At 39.2% G+C, this 24931-nt stretch overlaps 1 protein-coding gene across 1 annotated transcript; it reads right to left on the bottom strand.

Moving 5' to 3' along the window:
- Window positions 1–2973: 2973 nt before the first annotated feature.
- On the bottom strand, window positions 2974–24734 carry LOC116053544 (1-phosphatidylinositol 4,5-bisphosphate phosphodiesterase delta-4-like). The gene is made up of 16 exons (XM_031304620.2): window positions 23176–24734; window positions 20383–20480; window positions 19543–19701; window positions 18572–18800; window positions 17519–17648; window positions 16553–16784; window positions 13636–13837; window positions 12736–12880; window positions 10483–10635; window positions 8454–8597; window positions 6543–6693; window positions 5394–5510; window positions 4345–4523; window positions 4033–4165; window positions 3314–3463; window positions 2974–3189 (listed from the first exon to the last, which is right to left on the bottom strand). The coding sequence occupies exons 2-16, from the start codon at window positions 20399–20401 to the stop codon at window positions 3098–3100; spliced, it is 2235 nt and encodes a 744-aa protein (XP_031160480.1). The 5' UTR covers window positions 20402–20480; window positions 23176–24734; the 3' UTR covers window positions 2974–3097.
- Between the last annotated feature and the right edge of the window lie 197 nt (window positions 24735–24931).

The following is a 24931-nucleotide window of genomic DNA, read 5'->3' as shown; positions in this document are numbered from 1 at the left end:
GCACACCGGGTTTAGATATAAGGTCATATTTTGTTTTGTGTCGTATAAGAGGGTAGGAATAAACGACCGATATCATCGTATGGATTGGAGAACTTGTTGGAACAGTGACATATTGACCACTTGGTTTGAATATATTGTAAAAGGCTAATAAAACACATGAGTACATGTTAAGTGAGAGAATGTGGATTGAAAGGAAGGTGTGCTCTGTGAAAAAGAAACCATGTTTTGTTTTATTTCAAGTCCTTTTTAATATTTGCTTGCGATAAAGAACTAAAGTATATAAAGTGAATTAACGAACTTGAACAATGAATGAGTCACGGATGTTGAACCATTCAGAAAATGTATTTACAGGCCTATATACAGTATACAAACATTTACGTTATACACAACATAACCTTGTGGAATTTGTACATTAAATAGACATAAGATTAGATGGTGATGGCGCAGTGGATGTAACACATGCCTTTGGCGTGGGAGACCGGGGTTCGATTCCCACTGTGATACATCAACCAATGTGTCCCTGAGCAAGACACTTAACCCCTAGTTGCTCCAGAGGTGTGCGATCTCTGACATATATATAGCAATTGTAAGTCGCTTTGGATAAAAGCGTCAGCTAAATGACATGTAATGTAATAATGTAACATGATGCAAAGTTCTGAGTCCTTTATGATATTAGGCAATGTTTGTTTTTTTTAACATTCTATTATTACACTTTCAGTTATTTTAGGTACTGCTGCTTCCGCATATACAGTACACTTAAAGGCAAACGGTATATTTAGACATTCTAGACATGCAGCAATCCTTCAAGTTCCTTCATTCTCAGTCAATGACAATTAAAAGTTTGCGGGCGATATTTACATACAAAGTTGAATTGATAATTGCACACAGACATAAGAACATAAATAAATACAGATATCTTTATTAAAAAAAATGCTTATGCTAATGCTACATGATATCTGTTGACCCTGTTTCTTAGTAGTTGTCTAATTTCTTGGTGAAGGAGATGCATCAACCCTATTTTAAAATGAGTCCCTTTATCTGATTCAATCTATTTGAATAGAGTACTCTACTGCAATCATCCAATATCTTGTTTTGAGTGAATAATGCTGAGAAACAAAGTCAGAGTTTTGATACGTTACCCAAGCATTGATATTTTAAAGGAGAATTCTGGCCAATTTTTACGTTAATCTTGATTGCTATAGCTACGCGAGTACTTTTGATAGAAAAAATCCTGACCCGAATCAGTGCAGGTAACACGGAGAAGCTGCAGCTACATGTACATGCGTTCCCTGAGCTAAAACGGCAGTGGTCGGGGCAAGTTTTAGAGTGCCTTTGTGCCTCTTAACAGACACAAAATGCAATTAATATGTCTGTGCCACATGAACAGGGCCCTTACATGTCAACAAGATGCGTTTTCAACTCAGACATTGTTTAAATTCACCTACCCTGGTCCTTGTATCGATCCTGCCGGTAGTTAGCTTGCCCTGCTAGCTGATAGCTGATAGCCGTTAGCTGCTAGCTGCCGTCCGGTGAGTGTATTCAGACAGGCTTCTGTGATAATCATCCCAATAACAATCCATGGAGCGGCGGTGGTGTGGCTATGTCCTCCAGAGGACAGGTCATGTCACGTCTTGAAGTTTATTCTCCCCTAAAAAAACAGTAGTGCGGTAGTAGCTGTTAGCTGCTAGCTGCCCTCCGGTGAGTGTGTACAGCCAGATAGCCGTTAGCCGTTAGCTGCTAGCTGCCATCCGGTGAGTGTATTCAGCCAGGCTTCTGTGATAATCATCCCATTAACAATCCACGGAGCGCCCGGTGGTCTAGTGGATGTCCTGGATAGGACAGATCATGCCTTCGCAGCGAAAGGTTTAGATTATTTCACTGCACTGTAGTGGTTATGACCACATCAGTGACTATGTAACTACATGGAAACAGATAAACGATGTCTGTGGCTTGCACAGTAATAGTGTTACTGAAGCTTAGCTGTAGCATTGCGCTGTCTCCTGGGAATTCAGTTGTAGCAGGAAAAGGTGAACAGTAGTGTGCAGATTGGAGCGTAGTGTGTGAAGAGCGGAGTTGTTTATAAGGGAAGAAGCTTGGAGTAACGTAACAATGGAGAATATAGCAGATATACAACACACGGGAGAGCCTTTTGAGTTTGATGGTCGTCCTTATTTATTCAAACCCGAGTATACAGACAAAGAACTTTTGTTGGAAAGAACAAGACAGACAGAGGGGAAACAGGCAGATGAACTTGCTGTTCCAAGCACAAACTAAAGCTAGCCTTCAGTAACTGGAGGACATAGCAACACCATCGCCGTTCTGTGGATTATTATTGGGATGATTATCACAAAAGCCTGGCTGAATACACTCTCCGGACGGCAGCTAACGGCTAACGGCTATCTGGCTGTACACACTCACCGGAGGGCAGCTAGCAGCTAAAAGCTACTACCGCACCACTGTTTATTTTAGGGGGGGATAAACTTCAAGACATGACATGACCTGTCCTCTGGAGGACATAGCCACACCACCGCCGCTCCGTGGATTGTTATTGGGATGATTATCACAGAAGCCTGTCTGAATACACTCACCGGACGGCAGCTAGCGGCTAACGGCTATCAGCTAGCAGGCCAAGCTAGCTATCGGCAGGATCGAGACAGGGACCAGGGTAGGTGAATTTAAACAATGTCTGAGTTGAAAACGCATCTTGTTGACACGTAAGGGCCCTGTTCATGTTGCACAGACATATTAATTGCATTTTGTGTCTGTTAAGAGGCACAAAGGCACTCTAAAACTTGCCCCGACCACTGCCATTTTAGCTCAGGGAACGCTTGTACATGTAGCTGCAGCTTCTCCGTGTTACCTGAACTGATTCGGGTCGGGGTTTTTTCTATCGAAAGTACTCACGTAGCTATAGCGATCAAGATTAACGTAAAAATTGGCCGGAATTCTCCTTTAAGTTGGCGGGAAAAAAAATTGTCTTTAGTCAGGCAAATGCCCAATATCTGATAAAAGTATTGGTGCATCATGTACGCATCCTTCATCAGCCCAATAAAGACACAGGAGCGCCTCTGGCTTCATATCCTCAGATATGACTTCTTCATGTGAGCTCTGAGATGCTGATGTTGACAAAGAGGGAGGCGGGAGGGATAGCTATTCCATCTTTGGAGAGGAGATGTATGTGACGATATCCTGAGAAGGGGAAAGGTGTTGAGAAGACTTTTTTATTCAGTTCTCCTGCATCTGGTATGTGATGCAACATATGATTGAATGTACATATTTAATAAATACTGCAGCGAGCTGTCTCTTTGCTCACCTGCTTGGATGCACGTAAACGGAAGAGTGAACTGTCCAATGAAGTCGTTCCTGGACGCCCTATCGTGGTCCTCCACCTCAAAGCGAACCAGGGCCAACTCGGGGGTGTGGATGTCAAAATGTAAAGTTTCATTCCACACTGGGTTAAAACCTGCAGGTAGAGGGCAGTAGAGCAGTGAGTACGACCAACTGGGATGGGACTTTTATTTGCACAATTATTTTTCAATTCATCTTGCAGGTTTCACACTTGCACTTTGTACTTTCATTTCAAGGACAAGGCATATTAACATTCAACACATTCACCATTTCTGTGAATGTGCCAGTGTTAGCCATCCGGCTGATTTTCAACTCCTTTGGCCAGATGTTTTGAGACCAGAGCAACAGGAAACGGCTAGACAATTTTATGGGTTAAAATGTACGGACAGACGACAACAAGACGCCATAAAGACAGCAACAGCAACAAAATAAGCCTCCTTGAGAAGACATGCAGAGCAACGGGAAGCAGCAAGACATTAGTACGTTAATACATCAACAGTATACACATGAGCAAGCAACAAAACAGCCAAGCAACACAGAATGATAGCCTCTTTTTTTTTTTTTTTTTTTTTTAAACATGCACATATGCAGAAGAGCAATAAGCAACAACAAGTACTTTTTACCTTATAACATCAAAACTATCTATATAAATGAAATACACATATCTGTACAGAGAAAACTCACCGTTGTTGTTAATGTAAGGGGTCTCTTTCACGCCCTGGTCCCCTGGCACTCCAAAGATCTGCACTCTGACCAGGGGGTCTACAATAGAGCCCTCTTTCTGATTCACCTTTGGTAGCTGCTGCCCACTTATCACCTGATGAACACACACACATATTTACCTATTAGATACAGACACCACTGTACTGTACTTGCACAGAAGAACAATTTGTGTCTTTTTTCTTTGTTATTCAGTGGTTTTCATGCTAGTTTTCTGCAACACCCTGCCTCAAATTCACACACTGACAAACAAACTACTGTTGTGCAGTTTTGAACCTGTATGGATAAGCGGAGGGGTTTGTAGCCTTGCCGCTCCTCGGGTTTGTCTGGACTGAACTGAGTGTTACTGTCTCTCATGAAGTCAGGCTTGAGGACGTAGCCGCAGCAGCCGTTCTGCCTGAACAGCCCATCATTCAGGTCCATTTCCAGACCAGCTGTCTGGAAGTTCAGAGCCACTTTGGGAAAGACGGAGAAGGAAAATAATGCAATTTACTGTGCTGTTTCTTGGCAGGCTGTATCCCATGATTTCCTAGACTCAGAGTATTCTATCTAGCTATCAAAGTTCATGTGACAAGTCCAGCCTTTCATCCAGAACAGACGGCATCGGTTTAGTCCTGATGACAGGAAACATCTGTCCTGTTAAACTGCTCCAGCTGCTCTGTGTCTGGCCCTTACAGAAGAGGATTAGGGCCACATGTCAAAAATTGTCACATGGTTATTTCCATGTTCAAATAGTGATATAAGCTACATACCATATTGCAATGTTCCTGGTTCAATTTTGGCTGGGGACCATGTTTGCTATCACTGTCTACTGTCAATTATGATTTATACATTATATTTATGCATTTCCCTGGAGTGTGTGCCTTTCTTTGGGTTAGGAAGATTCTGTGACAAGTTTGGCTTTTGAAACCAACAACCAAATCAAAAAGAGCCTTTATTTGTCCTTTCTTGATTTTGATTTTGCATTGGGAATATACAAGGTTTTCATCCAGCAGCGACAGCACTATCTTATGTTAAAGTTGTATGTTATGTTAAGTGCTACTCATATTTGGCAGATTAAACTGTAACCAAATGGCTCAGTTGACAGCACTGACCCTGTATACATCCATACCCTGAATCCTAAGTATCAAAAGCACAATTCAGTCTTTCTGATCCTGAAAGCACTTCAATACACGTGGCTGAAATAATACATGAAATTGCTTGTTTGTGGCCATCAGAACACTCATTAAGATTGGAAACAGGGGACATCGGGGATTTCAGAGGTAAGTAAGTTTATAAGTAAGTTTGGTGTAACCAGCAGAGGGGGACATCACCCTTCCCCTCACCTATCTGGCAGCCCACATTCCACATCTCCTGGGGGTTGTAGTTAGAAGAATTGGTCCTGAGGCCATCGGGGTAGATCCTGCTCAGCTGCCGAGTGTTGTACCGCACAAAATCTGTTCCTGAGGAGAGGTTTAAAGATAATAAAGCCACTCAATTTCTATAGCGTAAACACAGAGAAACGTGTTCCTCTACCCATTCTCAGGTACAGTTGTAAATAATATAATAATTTAACAAGAAAGAGCGCCGAAATCACTATAGCCAAACCCACCAGACTTGTTTAGTGTGTACAGATCTAGATCCAGCATATCTGCACATGGCTAGGGTGAATTAAGGGTTTATTTCAAACTAATTAGTGATTGTTGAAACTGTGGAAAGACAAACCAGTGCAACTTTTGATCGACTTTCTGTCGACTTTGAATGAAGTGTGTTTTATCATGATAAAATTATTATCATTATGTTTTTGTCCAAATGGAGTCTGGTGGGTTTGGCGATGTTGTACTGCACAAAATCTGTCCCTGAGGAGAGGTTTAAAGAGAATAAAGCCACTCTATTTCTATAGCACAGGGGTCTCCAACCGTACTTCATCTAAGGGCTACTGAAGTGGCCAAGAGCTACATGCATCACATCGCTCACATTTAATTACATAGCACACATAAGCTGAGTGAAGCTACTGTTTGTACACGTATGAAATTGCAATAACTAAAGCTTATGAAAAATCTTCACTTCACGTCAAGGTGCATGACTTATTTTACATTTCTTTTAGCCCACATAGTTAGCTACATCACTGAAAATATTCCCATCAGGGTCCAAGAAAACATTACCACATTTCACTTCTGTGGCCCACAAAGTTAGCTACCTCACTTTTAATATGATGGTCATTTTGTGTCTCAGTTTGTCAACCTATTGGCGAGCTACTGGAAAGCTACATGTTGGAGACCCCTGATACAGCATGAACACAGAGAAGCTACGTGTTCCTCTATCTATGACTCAGGGACAGTTATAAATAATATAAAAAATGTCAAAAGAAAGATACTACTTTGTAACACATGGATAACATTTTATAGTCATGAAACTGATATTATTTTATCTGAGGGATATGAAATGCACTTAAGATTTTAAAGTTGTCCACTGTTCCCTTCATGTTCATGTACCTTCGTCCTTAGCACGCGCCTGGGCCTTGTTCTCAGAGAACGAGGATATCTCATAGCATTTGGCGTTTGAACGAGCATGCTCAAAGTCACGGAAGTGCACACTCTTGCAGTAAACCACCAAGTCCGACAGCTCCTTGGACAGTTTGGACTTCTGCAAAATGGGCGAATAAAATGTAAAATTAATCAACAAAGAAATCCTATTGCCATCACTTTAAACATTAATAACATCTAGGGGTGAGCAGCTATGGGTCACCGTATCCCTGTAAATTAGAGGCTAGTGAGTCAATAATAATGACCTGGTAATTTATCCACAACCAACAAACTGCAACAAAAGTTCCGGAAAATACAGCAATAATTGCAAACTAATTTGTCCTTAATTTAAACAAAATAGCAAGTTACTAGACTAAAATAAGTTTGGTTTATTTATTTATTTTCCACAATATCAGAAATGTGGAACTTGTTTGGTGCAAAGTATTGCATCATTGTAAGGTAAGAGCTGCGTAATGAATGTCTGGGAATTTCCACGTAATTGCCAGGACATTATCATGATGTAACCACACCACAGAAACAACTACAGTAGTTATAAATGAGCATGCTTTTATTCAAATTAAAAACAGGAAAAAATGATGTTTCCTAACTATCTCATTCATAACTATCTGATGATGATATGAGTCTTGTATCAAGGGGTTTCCAATATCTTCTAATATTTGCATGAAAATTTGCAACTATTTTAAATAAGCAGCTTCCATCTGGTTTCATTCCTCTGATACGGACATATTCAAGTGTTGTCTTCACTCAATATCAGCAATTATTACACTATTATGTGGATATTATTATGCAGATATATATGCGGGTGGCAGTACCTCAGTCTGCAGGAAGTTGGGTTGAGAAGCGGAGGGTCACTGGTTCAAGTCCCCATACGGACCAAAGTACGGAGTATGGACTGTGTGTAATGTGTGTTCTAACAACAGAGTGAAACAATTCTAATAAAAGTATAAATTACTCGGCACTACATACTGTATCAGTTGTATATATTTGTATACAAATATTGAGCTAATTACTGAGTATTTATTAGTGATGTTAACATGCTTGTCGTTTATTTTCAAGGAAAATGTCCAATTTCTGTCAGCCACAGCTGTTTTATTTCAATTTGGGACACATTCCTAGGTACATATTACTTTATTGATGCATTTTTACATTTTATTTTAACAGTTTTTGTTTAGTTGTGGACTAAAAAACAGGTATCTGTTTTCTTACTTCCAACTTTTTTCACACTGTTACTTTGATTGTTTATGTGGATAAGTCATTTATTGGGGATTATTATTATTATTTAATAACTGGCCTATAAATTACAGCAATAACAACAAATCTTAAAGATGAATTTAGCTCAACCAAAGCTTTAATGCAGCTAATAAATCTCACCTCTGATTAAATTATTAAAGCCACAGATGCTTCCAGTTCATGTCTCGCTTCTCAGCAGCTGCACTGAGCATTTCACTTTTATAATTTAGATATTTTCTAATAGCTATTTCCTCAGAGGACACTGAGCTTTTTTCCCACAGCTAAGGCAACGGACATTGGATGCTGTTTTCTTTCTCCCATATCTGTCTTCTTTTAAATAAGTTTCCTGTTTCTTTTCACTATCTCCCTTCTTCTACTCCAGTCTTGCCTCGCTGTCTCTTATGTCCCAACCCAGCTTCCTGCCTCTCTCTACAATCAAGCTCCATACGCTTCTGTCTTGATTTACAATCACTTTTTATAGCATTCCCTGTCTTCTCTACTTCCACTATCTGTAAAGGAAAACATGTATATTTAAGAAGCATGGTCAAATCATGCTACAAGAAATAAAGTCGCTTTCTTGAATCCAACATTAAGGGAACTAAGATCTCATAAAGTATCAGGTTGATGTACCTTCCTAGCAGGTGGGTTCCCTGTAGACGGGCTCTCTGCATCTTCTGCTTCTTCGTCGCTTACTTCATCTGTCTGGGTTTCATCGAGACAGTCTTCTGGATTGTTAAGCTTCTTGGCTTTCAGCAAAATCTTGCCTTTCAATTCCTGGAATGAACACCAACACAGGCACAGATCGGTGAGAGCTGTTTGTCTGCATGCTGTACGTGATAATCAACTCTACTTTATTTGCAGTATTTGTCTGTTCATTTGAAAGTACAAATGAGTAGATTTACGAACTTCATTTAACCCAGTTAGATAAAGAAACCCATTCATTCATGTTAGTTCAATGGGCTGAGTACCCAGACTGCTCATGAAGGTGGTCCATCTTCCTGCACTTTGCTGTCTCCCAACTAAACGCAGCATTGCACCTATTTAATTGCCAAAATCCTCAATGGAATTCATCGCAGGATTGATCTGCCATTACTTCAAGTTAGCATTGATTGCCGTAAGTGCTCTAATGGAAGAGAGTTTGGAATTTATACTATGGTTATGCTTTCAGTGGTAGATGCAGAGCAGGCCACACACAAACCATTCATCTTTAAAATATCTATATTCTAAATTATACCTAAGTTTCATACAATACATTTAGTTGCTGCCCCTGTCCACAGCAGTATAATGCTTAGCTTGTGTCAGTACTCGTGCCTGCTTCTCTAAACTGGGGGTGTGCTGACCTCCATCTACTGTAGCTAACACACTGACTATGGAGAAGTAGCTCATACAACCCCACTTCAAAAAATCAGAACTATCCCTTTAATGCATGAATAAATGTAACATAACCATGAAACATGTAACTTAAAGTGCTCATATTATGCTCATTTTCTCTCATTCTCTCATTTCTTCAAATGTTCGTCCAGTTTCGTCACTTATTTACATGGAGTCTGGTGGGTTTGGCGATAGCGATTTCGGGGATGTTTCATGTTAAACAAAAAGGATCTTACCCTTTAACAAAACGGTCTATCTCTGTAGGGATCCTTTTCTGAATGTTGTCACTCAGACACAAAATTGAAGTTGCGCAATTGCCCATTAACGTAACATTATAGCTTGTTTTCGCCGCTGCCAACTGCAGTGGTCTTGCTTTATTCTTGACCAATTTCCCTTTGACACAAATACATTGGAAAGTAGGGTCCAGGGAGACCTCAAAATCACCAAAATGAGGTGTTCACATTAAAACTACAATATATAAACAGCATGTAAAAGCCACACTACACTATTTTAAGATGAAACAAGACTCTGTATGGCTCTTGTAGGAGCTACATATTGTATGTTGTTTATGGTCTCATTTATATTATTTATTGATTATTATATTGTGCACTTATATTGTAGGTGGTGGACGTTTTCATCGCGGTTTGAGCGGAAGTGATAATATATTTGTTTGATTCACCTGTTTTTTGGGCTTTGACAGAGAGGGGGTGAGCCTGGGAGCGAACACTTTCTGTCGACCGCCGCACTAACACACTTATTTCGACTCCCAAAGTAACTTTACATTTGGTAACTGCAGTGCTAGTTGTATTTCACGTGTGGAGGAATAAATCATTGCAATACAACCTGAGCGCGTCACAGTGTGTTTATGCATCTCCCAGAGTTTAGTCCCTCGCGGCAGCACTTTGTTGGACTGCTTACAGCCACAACAGCTCTACTTAGAAACAGCAGTGCTTTGAGCTAAATACTAACATAAGGCTTTCTTAGAATTTCACTGTTGTTAATGTGGTAATTTGCTTATTGTGATAAAAGTTCATTAATGGAACCACGTCTCCTGCCTATGCATTTGATGCATTTGAGTTGCTAGTCCTGGTAAACTGAGGTCTGAAGTAGACATTATTTCCTTGGGTGAAATTAGCAGGGTTGTGTTGTCAGCATCTTTGGGTAACACTGGTTAACAGGGCCCGCAACTTAACTGCCTGCCACAATTGGTTAAAAAAAATAAAAATGAATCCCTCGGTGCCTCGCCCTCTGAAGTGTATATATGAACAAAACCCAAACAGATTGTAACCTGTGGAGAAGGAAGCTGTTGAGGGACCTGCCCATCCAGAAGGGTGGTCAGTAGTGTGTCACCCAGGATTTTGCTAAGGTGCTGGGCCATGACTGTCTGCTGCTCCACACCACAGTGATTCTCAATAGACAGAATGACTGGGAAGTCCGATGCCTATCAAACAGGAAAGAAAAGACACAATACTGGCTTTTAAAGCTTATCTGTATTATTATTATTATTATTATTATTATTATTATGTCTTATAAGCATTCACAACCACAATGTTCTTCTACAATTCTCTTCATTTTTATACCTCAGTAGCCTTTTAACCCCTTCCACATTTCTCTATGTAGAAACCTCATTCAAACATTCAGCTAATTTAGGACATGTGTGCTATTACTTGTCATATTCATATCTTTCATACTTTCAGAAATATTCAATGTTTTCTAGGAAATTGTTCAAAATCTATACATTTGCACACTTTTTCATACTTTTTCATTGCATACCCATTCACAGAAATGGGAGTAAGTCACACATGGGCAAGTCACAAGTAAGTCTCAAGTCTTAACGTTCAAGTCTCAAGCAAGTCCAAGTCATTTTTGTGACAATCAAGCAAGTCAAGACATAGCTTTGGTCAAGCAAGTCAAGTCAAGTCAAGTCATACAAAAGTTTCCATTTTTAAACAAGCTAAAGACAGTGGTTATGAACTGCTGGAGTTTTATTTGCATTTTACCCTACTCAATATTCAAAAGGCATTGCCTCCAAGCCACATACATCTGAACAGTTTAAATTTATACAGATAAAAGCACAGCATACATATTTGTTCAATATGCCTCAAACATGACATCAAATCATGAAATTCATTCAAACAATTCAAGTATAATGGTTTCAAATAATATTCTTCAAACATGCCTCACTTTTATGGGACAGAAACACATCCTTTAACCTTTCCTTCTCTTAAAGAAAAAAACAACATTCTTTAAGAGTAGCTGAATCCCACCACCGTTGCGTAATTTGGAGAGAATGACTCAGTGTATGTATCACATGGAATGGATAGCATATGTTCATATTTGTCAGTGCATTTGTGAGTGAATGTGTGCGTGTGTGAGAGAGAGAGTGAGTGAAAGGTTATTAATATTGGTGAGTGAATGTGTGTATGTGCATGTGCGTGTGTGTGAGAGTGCAGTGATTAAATTTGACGTGGTGGTGGTTGACGTTGGAAATTGTTGTACTGCAGACAGTTTGGTTCTTCTTTGCCTGGTCAGATGTGTAATCCTTATAGCCAAACTTTATTATTTTCAGTGCAGAGGGATCCATGACGTTAAGTTACTAGCCGTAGCCAGTCTTGTTTAGTGCAGGTCTGCTGCCGCGTGCCGCGTCATCATATCAACGGGTTCCCGCGCATGCAATAGCACTAAAATCGTAAAGTTAACTCCTCCTCAATATCAGAGGGGAAAAAATATATATTTATTAAACAGAAAATCAATTCATTTCAAGTCATTTGACTCAAGTCTAAGTCAAGTCTTAAGTCATGAATACTGAGTCAAAGTCAAGTCGAGTCTTTTATGAATGTTTATCAAGCAAGTCTCAAGTCCTAAAATTTGCGTCATGTGACTCGAGTCCCCCATGTCTGCCCAAAAATGCTTTCAGCTAGAAACTCCATTCAAACTTTAAAATGTCTCACATCTTTTATACATTACGGGTATTATTCAACTTTCAAATCATATTAAAACTTAAAAAAATAATCCACCTTCTTTGAAGCTTAGTAAAAATGCCCTTCTCAAATTTTTTACATAAGTGTGTATTGGATGTAATGTTCAGAGCTAGAGAGGGCGATATCACAGCTAAAATGGAGAGGAGGAGAGGAGTTTTAAAAACTTCTACAAATAAGTCTTGCTCCTATTTCCACAATTTTCACTCTTCATACATACTTTTAAGTTAAAATGTAGGAACATTTGTGCAGGTCCCAGACATGTTACTATAGAAGCAATCAGACTTACACATTTGGCCATGTAAGCCTTGAGTGACAGGAACTCCAATCACCTGAGACCAGAAATTACTGGGAAAAAGTTTAATTTCTTTTAAAAATATTCTACTTTTTCTTTTCTTTTTTTTTTACATATGGCATTGGTATTATTCAACTTTTCAATGGCATTCATTCTAATTAAACCTATTAATTCCATAAATACCGTTAGGAGTAAGTGATGAAATATGTTTTCTTTGTTATTTGAGTAAGCCAACCCTTTATAAGCAAATAGTGCTAGTGCTGCTCACCTTGAAGGCGTATTCCTTCAGAGTTGAAATTACATCTCTAAAAAGAATCTTGGAAGTAAAAGTGTGACCATGGTACACAATGGGTTCACCATCACTGCCGTCCCAGCAGTCCACCTCTACACAACGGCAGCCTCTCTTCAGGGCCCTACACACACACACACACACACACACACACACACACACACACACACAGCTTTAATTTTAAGCTAAGTAAGTCAACCTTCTGTCAAGTTGGTCACTCAACTCTGATAAATACACTAAATTCACTTTACTGTGATTGCCTATCCTCTGTTTCAATTAAAAATCCCATATTGTAAAAAAAGTGAGATTGTCATGTCTTTTTCTAGTCTAAGCAGGTCGAGGTGCTATATAAATACTGTTAAAGTATCAAAATGCTCAATCCACAGACAAATGGACACATGCTGTATTTAGAAACTGTGCCTTTAGACAACCCGTCAGGACTTCTGCATGGTTGTGATGTCACAACTATACTATAAATATATAAATATATATATATAAAAAAAAATATATATATATATATATATATATATACATAGGTAGAAAGTGCTGCTACAGTGCTGTTACAGTCATTCCCCAGCTGCAATGACGGTGCAGAGACTCGGTAACACTGACCAATCACAGCAGACTGGGCTTTTTCGAGAGGGGGACTTAAAGAGACAGACGCTAAAACAGTGTTTCAGACAGATGATCAATACAGATTTATTTAGACAGACAGTATGAAAAAATATGTTTTTTGAACATTAAAGCATGTACGCATGTTCTAGTAGAAACCTAAAATACCTACCTAAAAGTATGAACCTTAAATTAGCATAAGATGGGACTTTAAAGCGCGTACTAAGAATAAAGGGTGTTGCATGCTGTGCGTGCAGCAGCCCTTACTTGATGTATGCCTCCAGGCTGCTCTGTCCTAGCAGCTGGTCCTCCAGGAGGTAGGTGTTGTGTGAGGAGGAGATGAAGTAGTGGCTAAGTGGCTGGCTCATGTCCTGGTGAAGATCCAGATGCTTAGGTTTAAATATGGAGCCCTCCTGTGAGCACAGGTAGCTCTGGAAGCCATCTAACGACATGATGTCTTGCCGCTTGGCTGCACAGAGGATATGATATGACTTTAGTAGTCACAGATCAAGAGGCAGCACAGGCAGAGGTGGAAGAGGTATTGAGATTCTTTACTTAAGTAAAAGTAATAATACCACACTGTAAAAATACTCTGTATCAAAGTAAAAGTCCTGCATTGAAAATGTTACTTACGTGAAAGTATGTAAGCATCATCAGGAAAATATACTTAAAGTATTGAAAGTAAAAGTACTCAATGCAAACAAACAAAAATCCTCACATTTTAGAAACTGGAAACGATCAAAACTGTTCTGTGCTTAATTGTCAAATCATTTCAGCTGGACTTAGACCGTTATATTGTTATTGAGTAGTTTAATTTATAATAAAACATCGTATTTTATACGTGGTGGTCACAACATTTACATCTTATAATGTATTTATTCCCTGTTATATATTGTTCTTATTCATAGCCAGTTAATATTTCATAGTCATAGTTAATATTTAATAATAATCTATTGCACTGTTCAATTTTGCACTACCACCATTGCACACACTCCATACCATAGCATCTTATCATGGTCATTGCATTTCTGTGAGTGTTTTTTTATTTTTATTTTTACTCTTGTTTATGTGTGATATATGTGTGTATGTGTTTGTTGTGTTATGGTTGTCTAAGCTACTGGATGCCTAAAATGTCCTTTGGGATAAATAAAGTATCTATCTATCTATCTATCTATCTATCTAAATGCACGTAGTTAAATTCCACCACTGAGCACAGGTCACATGGTATATATATTTGCTGAGTTGCTGGAGTTTAATAAATATATGTAGACTGGAAAGAAAGGAATCCACACACTCAGTGAATATTAAATATTTATGCACAATACATATTTAACATTAGCGCACGTTCCTATTATTGCATCAATCATGTGCGGCTGTATTTCAGGGCAGTAGTGCAACTGGGCAACTCCTAATGAGGTCCAGGCTTTCCACAGAAATCATGTGTGACATGAAGATGCACTGCTGTCAGTCACAGCCATCTCCAGTAGTGGAAGAAGTTTTAGTACTAATACCACACTGTAAAAACACTCTGTTACAAGTAAAAGTCCCGCATTGAAAATGTTACTTAAGTAAAAGTACTGTATGTAAGTATCATCAGGAAAATTTACTTAAAGTATTAAAAGTACTGTTCTGTCAATCAACTAAGTATTTAATCAGCTAATAATTTCAACTGTACTTGTAGGCCATTATATTGTTGGGTAGTTTAATTTATAATAAAACATCATATTTTATAAACTACATGTGTTTTGTGTGGAGAAATCTTAACTTAAAGTAAAGTAACTAGTAACTAAAGCTGTCAGATTAAAGTAGTGGAGTAAAAAGTACAATATTTCTCTCTGACATGTAGCGTAGGAGTAGAAGTAGAAAGTGGCATGAAAAGAAAAGACTCAAGTAAAGCACAAGTACCTCAAATTTGTTGTTAAGTACAGTACTTGAGTAAGTGAGTGCAGACATGTCAAAACACGAGCTACATTAGAGTTTGTGCAGACGGGGTGTATATTCAGGTTGGATATTTGCATGTAAATGAATGCTTTATAACCCAACTGACTATCTTTATGTTCGACTTGGGTTTAAAGCATCAATAATAGGCATGTTTCAGCTAGTTCACAAACCAGAGTATAGCCACTGGTGGAAGATGTATTCAGACCCTTTACTCAAGTAAAAGTACTAAAAGGCCTACCACACTGTAAAAATCGTCTATTGAAAATGTTACTTAACTAAAAGTATGTAAGTATCATCAGGAAAATGTATTTAAAGTATTAAATGTAAAAGAACTCAATGTCCTCACATTTTAATAAACTGGAAACGATGAAAACAGTTCTGTCAATCAACTAAGTGTTTAATGTAATAATCATTTCAGCAAGACTTGTAAGCCTATATATTGTTGGGAAGTTTAATTTGTAATAAAGAAATATTTTATAAACTACATGCACACTGTTTTGTGTGCAAAAATATTAACTTGTAACTAAAACTGTCAGATGAATGTTGTGGAGGAAAAAGTACAATATTTCTCTCTGAAAAACAACATCAATAATATCTGATGTGATAGGATGTCGAATTCCTACTGACCCGATTGTTTTGTTCCTTAATGACAACTCTAAATTACACCTGCTTGGGAGACAGAGTAAAATTTGGCTAGCCGGCTCAACTGCAACCAAGAAAATGATAGCTCAACGCTGGCTCCCCCCTTACTCGCTTTGTATAACAAAGCAGTGGTTGGCGTATTTTCTGGACATAGTTAAGCTTGAGCTCTCTACAGCAAGGATTAACAAAGCCAAATCATCAACTGTCAGCCTATGGGAAAGCGCAGCAGCACAAATGTCAGGCCTAATGATCTCAGCGCCACAAGAAATAGAGGAGAGTGACTAGGCAAGGTGTGATTTCTGTTTGTCTGTTTGTTTTGTTTTCCTCGAGACTGCAGAGGGTGGGGGGTGGGAGAGGGTTTTTGTTCTTGTTCAATTTGTGTTTATCTGTTCTGTGCACCATCTGCTATTACCTGTCACATGTTGTGAAATTTGTCTGAAGGTGCTAATAAAAAAAAAAGTATCACAAAAAATATTTCTCTCTGAAATGTAGTGGAGTAGAAGTAGAAAGTGGCATGAAAAGAAAAGTGCCTCAAATTTGTACTTAAATACATTACTTGAGTAAATGTACTTGGTTACATTCCACCACCGGCCATGTTTACCTGATTCAGATGGTTCGTAGCGGTCGATCAGCATCTTGGCGAGCTGGTAACTCTGCCCTCCCTCGTGCTGCTCCATGCTCAGGAAGGTCTCCAGCTCCTCCAACAGTAAATTCTCTCCATCTCCAGAGTAGTCCTGGAACACCTTCCACACTTCATCCCTCTGGGTCAGCATCTTATAGAAATGGACAAACTGCTCGATTTCCAAAGAGCCACTCTCAGACTTGTCAGCCCTCTGTGGAAATAAAGCATCAGCTTTCTTTGTTGCACTGTTTAAATATGTTTTTATTGTTTATTAAAAGGATCCCCATTAGCTGATGCCGTAGCAGTCAGCTACTTGTCCTGGGGTCCACACTAGACACACAATACATACCCATTATATAACAGACATCCAATTACAATAATATATGTAGAAATCACATCAATATGCAACACTTATCCACGCCCACATACATACACATGCATGTATACACCCACAAACATACACACACATACCCAAAAAAAACTAAAATAAATATAAATTTCTCACTCCACATCAATTTTATGAAAGATGTTTGAGAGAGAGATTAGGGCTGCATGATATGAGGAAAATATCTGATTGCAATTCTTTTGACTGACATTGCAATTGCGATACGATTTACGATACTGGAGGAAATGATCATTTTTGTATCATTATTCTCATTTTCCTTGAAAAATATTAAAATAAAAAAGATTATAGTGTGATTTTTGCCAGAATCTGTACCAAAAAAAGATTTTTAGGATGGGACATCTCTGCAGCATCACAATAATTAAATCAGAATGGTTTGACACATATTTTGCCTAACAAATATTGCAGCCCCATCCCTACAATTTGGATATCGCACTAGTCCATATCACGATTTCGATACAATTGCAATTCATTGTGCAGCCCTAAGACAGATGCACTGCAGCAACAAGTGAACTACCAATCTAAAGAGGTTCATAGCTCACCGTGAACAGATGCAAAGCATGGTCCTCATTCATTTCCACGTTCATCATCTTCAGCAGTGTCTGCACCTCTTTGAAATTCATCTTCCCATCTTTGTTTTTGTCAGCTTTCAGAAACCAGTCACGGACCCACCTGAGAGGATGCTGAGGGAAACGCCAGCTCAAGTGTTGTGGAACAACAATTCAAATAAAAATAAAAAACGTACAGTTACAATCAGCTGGAGAGTTCTATTAGAAAACCCCACGGATAAAATAATCTCATGGGTAGAGCAAAACTTTTTTTTCTTTTGTTGTTGTTGTTATCTGGTTAAGTAACATGAGCGAAAAAAAAGTTACCTAGCTTCCGCACCATACTGGACCAGGCTTGATTACACTCATTGACTGTTTTTCCAAGATCATCATATTCATTCATAAATAAAAAGGCATGGTCATCTCCATTCATGTTTTATTTCCATTACTTTCCATTTTTGTTTCATTGTTTATTAAAAGGATCCCCATTAGCTGATGCCGTAGCAGTCAGCAACTCTTCCTGGGGTCCACACTAGACACACAATACATACCCATTATATCACAGATATTCCATTACAATAATATATGTAAAATCACATCAATATGCAACACTTATCCATGCTCACATGGGCTACATATGCATGTGCAAACCTACACACACATCTACATTTCCCATAAACAAGAGATCAAACTAACAGTCACACTCAGTACGTCAAATTATAAATAACCACCAATCTAAAACCTGTTCGCACAGAACGATTTTTTTTCTATAGAAAAACAATGAACACAATTAAAGGAATATTTTTTAAAGTGTAAGAATCATACAGTGTATGTCACTCCAATTGTTTGGCTCTAGATCAAACTACATTTTTTGTAGGCTTATAAATAAACCTTCAATCCATTACCTGACATTTTTTCAGAATGATATGCACTTCACAAGACTTCTTGAAGCTTTGTGCAGAGAAAAGCCAGTGTTTGATATCAGCTAACAGCAGATTTAACACTTGTTTTTCATACCATGAACACAGTGCTACAGTAAAAGGATACTGGTCCTGCCTCTCCTTCTCATCCATCGTTTGAGCCTTGCGAATCAGCTTGCGCACTCCCTCGATCCAGGCTTTGGCTTCCTCGGGCGTCTTGGCCACAAGGTCCAGGTTGCCTTGGCGACCGTGAAAGACCAAGGTGAAGCAGAGCTCAGCGGGGAACTCCTCAGCGGTGCTCTGCAGGACCTCTGACTGGTGGCCCTCGCGCACAGCCTCCACGTCGCTAATTGAGACTGAGACATGATCAGTGGATGGTTAAAGTAAAGTTTAGAGCTAGCCTGGCTCTAGGACTGGGCAATATTTCCATATTGCAGTGCTCAGCATAAGTTAATACGCCCATGCTAAAGTTAACTAAAAAGTGGAATAAAAAAATCATCTTTTGGAAATTGATCTTAATGCCTTAATTTAAAAAAATGAGGAAAAATCCAACCTATAAGGACACCAATTTTCTTTGTGAATGAATAGTGTATTGTAAATAAATAAATGTTCTTCTTTAAAATACAGGGGGCATAAGTAAGTACACCCCTGTGCTAAATTCCCATAGAGGCAGGCAGATTTTTATTTTTAAAGGCCAGTTATTTCATGGATCCAGGATACTATGCATCCTGATAAAGTTCCCTTGGCTTTTGGAATTAAAATAGCCCCACATCATCACATACCCTTCACCATACCTAGAGATTGGCATGGGGTACTTTCCATAAAATCATCTCTCAATGCAAATTAAACTAGCTATTAGGCTAACTGAAATAAAACCATGCCAATCTCTAGGTCTGGAAGTCATGGAAGCATGACGTAGCAGGGCACTGCACGGTGTAGCAGGGCTAGTCCATACAGTCCATTTAAATTTATATTGTCTTAAATTATACAGTACAACGTGGTTTATTTATTCAGAGATTGACCAGGGAAGATCATTAGGAATAAAACAACAGTTTATATGTCATGCATGCAAACATGCGCACACGCTTTGGTACTCACAAGTGGAGTGGCCTTTCCCTGCCCATCTGGACTTGTACCAGATCGTCACGGCGTCCTCCAGAAGGCGGAAATGCCGCTGCTTCTTCCACGAACGGGACTTGACCTTTTTCAGAGTCGACCCTGCCATCATCACCTTGACATCTGGGTCATCTTCGATGTCTGCAGTCACATGTCAAAAGTCACGACATACCTGAGATACTACACCATCAGAACTGCAGGCCAGGGAGAGGATTGTTTTATTGGTTTTGCCATTACTGATTTAATTAGGATATATGGACTTAACGCTGAGCTTAACTTCCATTAAAGCGGAGATCTTCAGCAGGGGGTCCTTAGGGTTACTGCACGGGGCCCTAAGTTATGGTTTAAATGTTTAAATATATCTGAAAATATACATAAACACGAGTCCAACATAGTATTAGCTTAAATTTACACCGCATTAATGACATGCTACTGGCTTGTAGGAAAGGTAGACACTAAGGTAGCCATCCACAGATACAGAAGCTTCAAGGATTCACTGCTACATGTATGTTTAACATTAAAACATGATGTATACATATGAATGTCAATAATTATTTAAATAACTTAGTATTGTATGCACCACAAAAAGGTATGTGTAAAGGCTTTAGGCTGCCCTACACTTTATTGTCGGCCCAGCTTAATATGCAACTCAATTTTATACTAATATGTAGTGGGGGGGTCCCTGCGCCGTCTCTCTTTCAGCTAAGGGGTCCTTGGCCTAAAAAACGTTGAAACCCCCTGCATTAGATCATACATCTTCAAACAACTTGCAAAATCATCACAAATCTATATCATCAGTCGGAGGGAATAACATTTACTCACGTGAACCTCCAGGATCCATCGCTATTCTTGAATCATGCCAATGGAAATGCACCGATAAAAAGAAGCAGATGTCGGAAACTTGTTCCAGATGCTTTTGCCTGTTTCCAAACAAAATTTATTTAGTAAAAGCTTTTTTACAAAAAGTTTAAATCGATACAAAACCTCAGTACAGCTGCGTTAGTGCCTTATTGTAGGGAAGTTGTTGTTTAGGAAGGACATTACTAGTTCCATTTGCTTTGTCCATACAGTATACAGGACTTCTCTGCTGATCCATGTGAAACATTTTTCACCTCCAATAATCAGCTGTTCTGCTTTCCCTCACTAAATGACAATCAGCTGGGTAGTGGGATGTTGGCAAGTGACTGCTCTGCTGTAGTGTCTGCAAGGATGTAGTAGACTCAAGGCGCTAAATGCCAAGATATTTTCAGGGCGAGTCAGCATTTAAATCTTAATCCACTCATACCATCAGTCTTTACTCAACTCCTGTGCTGACTATGAAACATCACACACACCCAGCAGCCTGTGCTCGCCTCATCAGATAAAAATCAATACTAGACATACAGCAGTCACTCTAAGAATTTGATTTGGATCATTATGAAATGAAAACTCTACAAAATCTTGCAACAATTTGTTTTAGGCACGCTCATGCCTTGGCCCTTGGGATGGCAATCAGAGTTAAAAATTAGCACCATCCATACTAGCCAAATGCAGGTAAAATATACAAGTGGCTGGTAGATTGCTTCACTCACCAGCCAAAAAACCATGGTAATCTACCGAGTGGCTGGTAAAATTTGAACATTCAATGGCCGTTTGGCTGGTGGATGGAAAAGTTAATTTTGAACCCTGATGGCAATGTCTGTGTGTCGATCTGTCAGTGGGTCGGTCCTCTATTTTGGACCAGATTTATATATTTCCACATGAAATTTAATACAGACATTCATGGTTCCCATAGAGTCCTTTGGATGACCAAATACCTGCAAAACCATCAACATTCCCATCAGCCTCAGCTTGTGTTTAGTGCTAATTAGTAGAGGTGCAACGATGAATCGATTAGTTGTCAACTATTAAATTTATCGCCAACTATTTTGATAATCGATTAATCATTTGAGTCATTTTTTTATTAAAAAAAATAAGATTTCTCTGATTCCAGCTTCTTAAATGTGAATATCTTCTAGTTTCTTCTCTCCTCTGTGACAGTAAACTGAATATCTTTGAGTTTTGGACAAAACAAGACATTTGAGGACGTCATCTTAGGCTTTTTGGGGAACACTGATCCACATTTTTCACCATATTTTGACATTTTTATAGATCAAACAACTAATAAAAAAATAATCGTTAGTTGCAGCCCTACTAATTAGCAAATGTTAGCATGATAACACAGTACACTAACATGGTGAATATGATACCTGCTAAAGATCAGCATTGTCATTGTAAGAGGGGTAGGGCTGGCACCAGCCCCCCCCCCAAAATATGATTGTTTTTGATACTCTTCACAGTATTTGTGTAGCAATCTGACTGTTTCATAATTTAAAAAAAACTTTTTACAATATGGGGCCTTTAAAGTGTTGAAACGACTCTGTATCTACGGAGTTATACAAAACCATTGCTTTATAAAACATTTCAACTTTTTTTCTATAGCCCCAAATCATAAATCTGTCTCTTAAGTGTTTTGCAATCTTACCATCATACAACCCTTCTATCCTTGCACCCTCATAATGCGGCTCATTAAAAGTAGAGAGACCTAAATTAGCTTCAGACTTGCTGCTTATCAGTGAAAACAAATAGACTCCTGCTATCTCAACTGTTCACTGATAAATGTGGCTCAAACACTTCTGGAAGGGAAGGTTTTCTAAAGTCTGCATATCTGTATTCCTGCCTGACAGCTATCCTTTCCGTTCATTGTCTCCTGAAAAAATCCCATGTGCCATCCCCCTCTGGCAAGTTTAAGAAAAAAAAAAAAACTGAGTTCTCACCACAGTATGACTGACGTGATACAAGGAATGCATCCACAGTTGCTTCACAATTTAATATCACACTCCTACTGAAAAAAACAGACCGACCATGAAAGTGATGCTAATTTTCCACAGCTATTTGCTCCATAAACTGATGTGCGCTTTTATGTGTTGTGCTTTCACTGCAGAGCCATGTCAAAGACATTTTTATTTCCCATCCAAGTTTTTCAGATTCTCCACTATTCAAAGTTTAAACCCCTCTCCTTTATACTTAACATGCAGGTCTTTAAGCTGCAATTAGGTCACATTATGTTGTTTTATTTTTGGGCCAATGCTTCAGCGTTTTGGATTGGCGCCCTCCTTAGGCGAGATGAGTCACACAAGGCCACTTCTTTAGGGAGTTCACTGACCACACACACATATACATAAAGACATGACTAATGGGCATATCTAACAGGATAGACGTTGGGAATAAACAACTCAGACATAAAAACCAACAGCTTAAATCTATTTCATCTATCATAATGTACATTTCCCCTGTACAGTGAGATCTGTGTCCTGATATTTACTCCTGACTGCATTTTTCCTGCACACAAGTATGTGAAGAATTCAACAAACAAGTAAATAGGCCATGTCAGTCCAATGAAATCCATTTATAACTCCAAACTGTGGCAGGGAGGGAGGTGTGTGCACAGTAAATTAAAACCAGAGTCAGACATTTGAGACATCAAAGCATCACTTCAGCATAGCCTGCATGCAACAGCAGCTAAAGAAAGAAAGAGTGAGTCAGACAAACTATAAATTGCATTTTTCCTTGATAGGGAAAAAGAGTTATACTTACCAAAAGTACAGATCTCACCAGGGATATTATGAGTTCGACCTCCAGAGGTGCGTACTCTTAAGGAGACAGCTGGCCTCAGATATGGGTGGGTAGGACCCGGGATAAGGTTAAGGGAGCCGTGTATGTCACACTGGCCCTGTACGCTGAGATCCAGAAACAAGGAGAGTCCAGGGACTGTTAGCTAAGCTCAGGGCCTTTAAAGCCTGGGAGTGTCTGAAGGGAAATCTGGCTCAGCCTCCTCTCTCCTCCCCTCTCTCTCTCACTACTGTGTCTGAGAAACCTGATTCTCTGGTCACTGCTGCTGCACGCTGGTACGCTCTGCTCCCCCCTCCCCCCCCACCAAGCCTTCCTTCCTTCTCCTGCCACTCCCTCACTCCTCCATCCGCAGACCCCTCGCTGCATCTGGTGAGGCTCACTTCCCTCAGTCCGCTTCTCCTAGTTCTGTCTTTCGATGGTCTGCAGAGTGACTCCCGTGTCTCTGTATCAGCACTGATAATGGGTAACACAATTCTGGGAAATAGTCTGCTATGTTAGGGAGAGAAGCCAAATCATAAAACAATGAGAAATACATATTGCTTTTTGCTTTTTAAAAAAAACAACTGATATCCTGAAATTCATATCAAAAGATTGCAATCAGGATCAAGGCCGTAGTATGCCACATACTGCAGAGCCTTAATGGGAAACAGCTGTTTAGATGCAGTTTTTATTACAATGTTCACTCACTTTGATTTGTATTTCTCCGGGACAACATGCATATGGAAATGCCTTGATTACAATTGTAACCTGTTTTAACACTCAAGAAAATCATGGGTGAAAATTAGTGGCTGACAATGTAGACGTCCGAATCACAAATGGCAACATAAAAATGGAAAACATCACTTAAGCCATTCTCAACCCAGTCGAGCTAATGTACTCTTCCATTTGAAAGGGTCCCAGCAGGTCCCGGCCTATAATGACTTTAGATACCGTAGCTCTTTCCTCATAAAGGGTAAACCGACCAAAAGGAGCAACGCATACTCGGAAAGGTGTCCTACGGGAATCGGATTTGCTCACAAATGGAAGGCTTGAGCGTAGGTGTTTCCGCGATGGATGCTGTCCATCTCAGCCGTTGTGAAGATAATGGAACCTATGGGGGCCACAATCTGTTAATGTACTGGTGAAAGGAAATTAAGGCTCATCAGCGTAGTCTGTGGTGCTGTTAGAGTGTGCACTCAGTGAGCACAGGTGAGCCCATTTCCCATCCGACTGACAAAAGAACGAACCCAACTTCAAAATAACTTTCAAAACTTTGACTGCATTATCACCCGATTAAAAAAAAATCCTCTTGGAAAAAACTGCTTTTTTTCCCACAGCAACACTAATGACACCTTATCAAAATACTGCTCATCAGAGCTGCTGCATTTGTTAAGCTAAGACTCAAATATAGTTAAAACAGTTGACAGAAACATGTCCTTCAAAATCAACGTTGCGCTGTCTTTCCAGTAAACAAACAGACTGAAAGCAGTTCCTCCTACCAAATGTCAAAGGGACTATTAACTTCACTAACTATTCACTTTGAAAACAGTTTATTTTTTAAAATATCTTAAACAAGACCAACTGCTGAGATTTCACACTGGACAGAAATCATTTTATGCATTACTGGTCCTCCACATACAAAGCCCTTCAACACAAAACTATAGAGAAATACATCCACTGTTTTACTAAACTGCTGTATATACTGTGAAATCAATTTACAGGAGCTTAGCAAAAAAAGGAG

Source organism: Sander lucioperca, chromosome 8, assembly GCF_008315115.2.
Source record: "Sander lucioperca isolate FBNREF2018 chromosome 8, SLUC_FBN_1.2, whole genome shotgun sequence".
In the NCBI taxonomy this organism is placed as follows: domain Eukaryota; kingdom Metazoa; phylum Chordata; class Actinopteri; order Perciformes; family Percidae; genus Sander; species Sander lucioperca.
This window is presented reverse-complemented; position numbering and strand designations above follow the sequence as displayed.

What these genes read in the sequence shown, in the direction of transcription:
- LOC116053544 (XM_031304620.2), bottom strand. An exon ending in GAGAAGGAGAGGCAGGACCA is followed by an intron (nt 17,649 to 18,571) that starts GTATCCTTTTAC and finishes GCATCCTCTCAG; the next exon opens with GTGGGTCCGTGACTGGTTTC. An exon ending in AGCCTGGAGGCATACATCAA is followed by an intron (nt 12,881 to 13,635) that starts GTAAGGGCTGCT and finishes GTGTGTGTGTAG; the next exon opens with GGCCCTGAAGAGAGGCTGCC.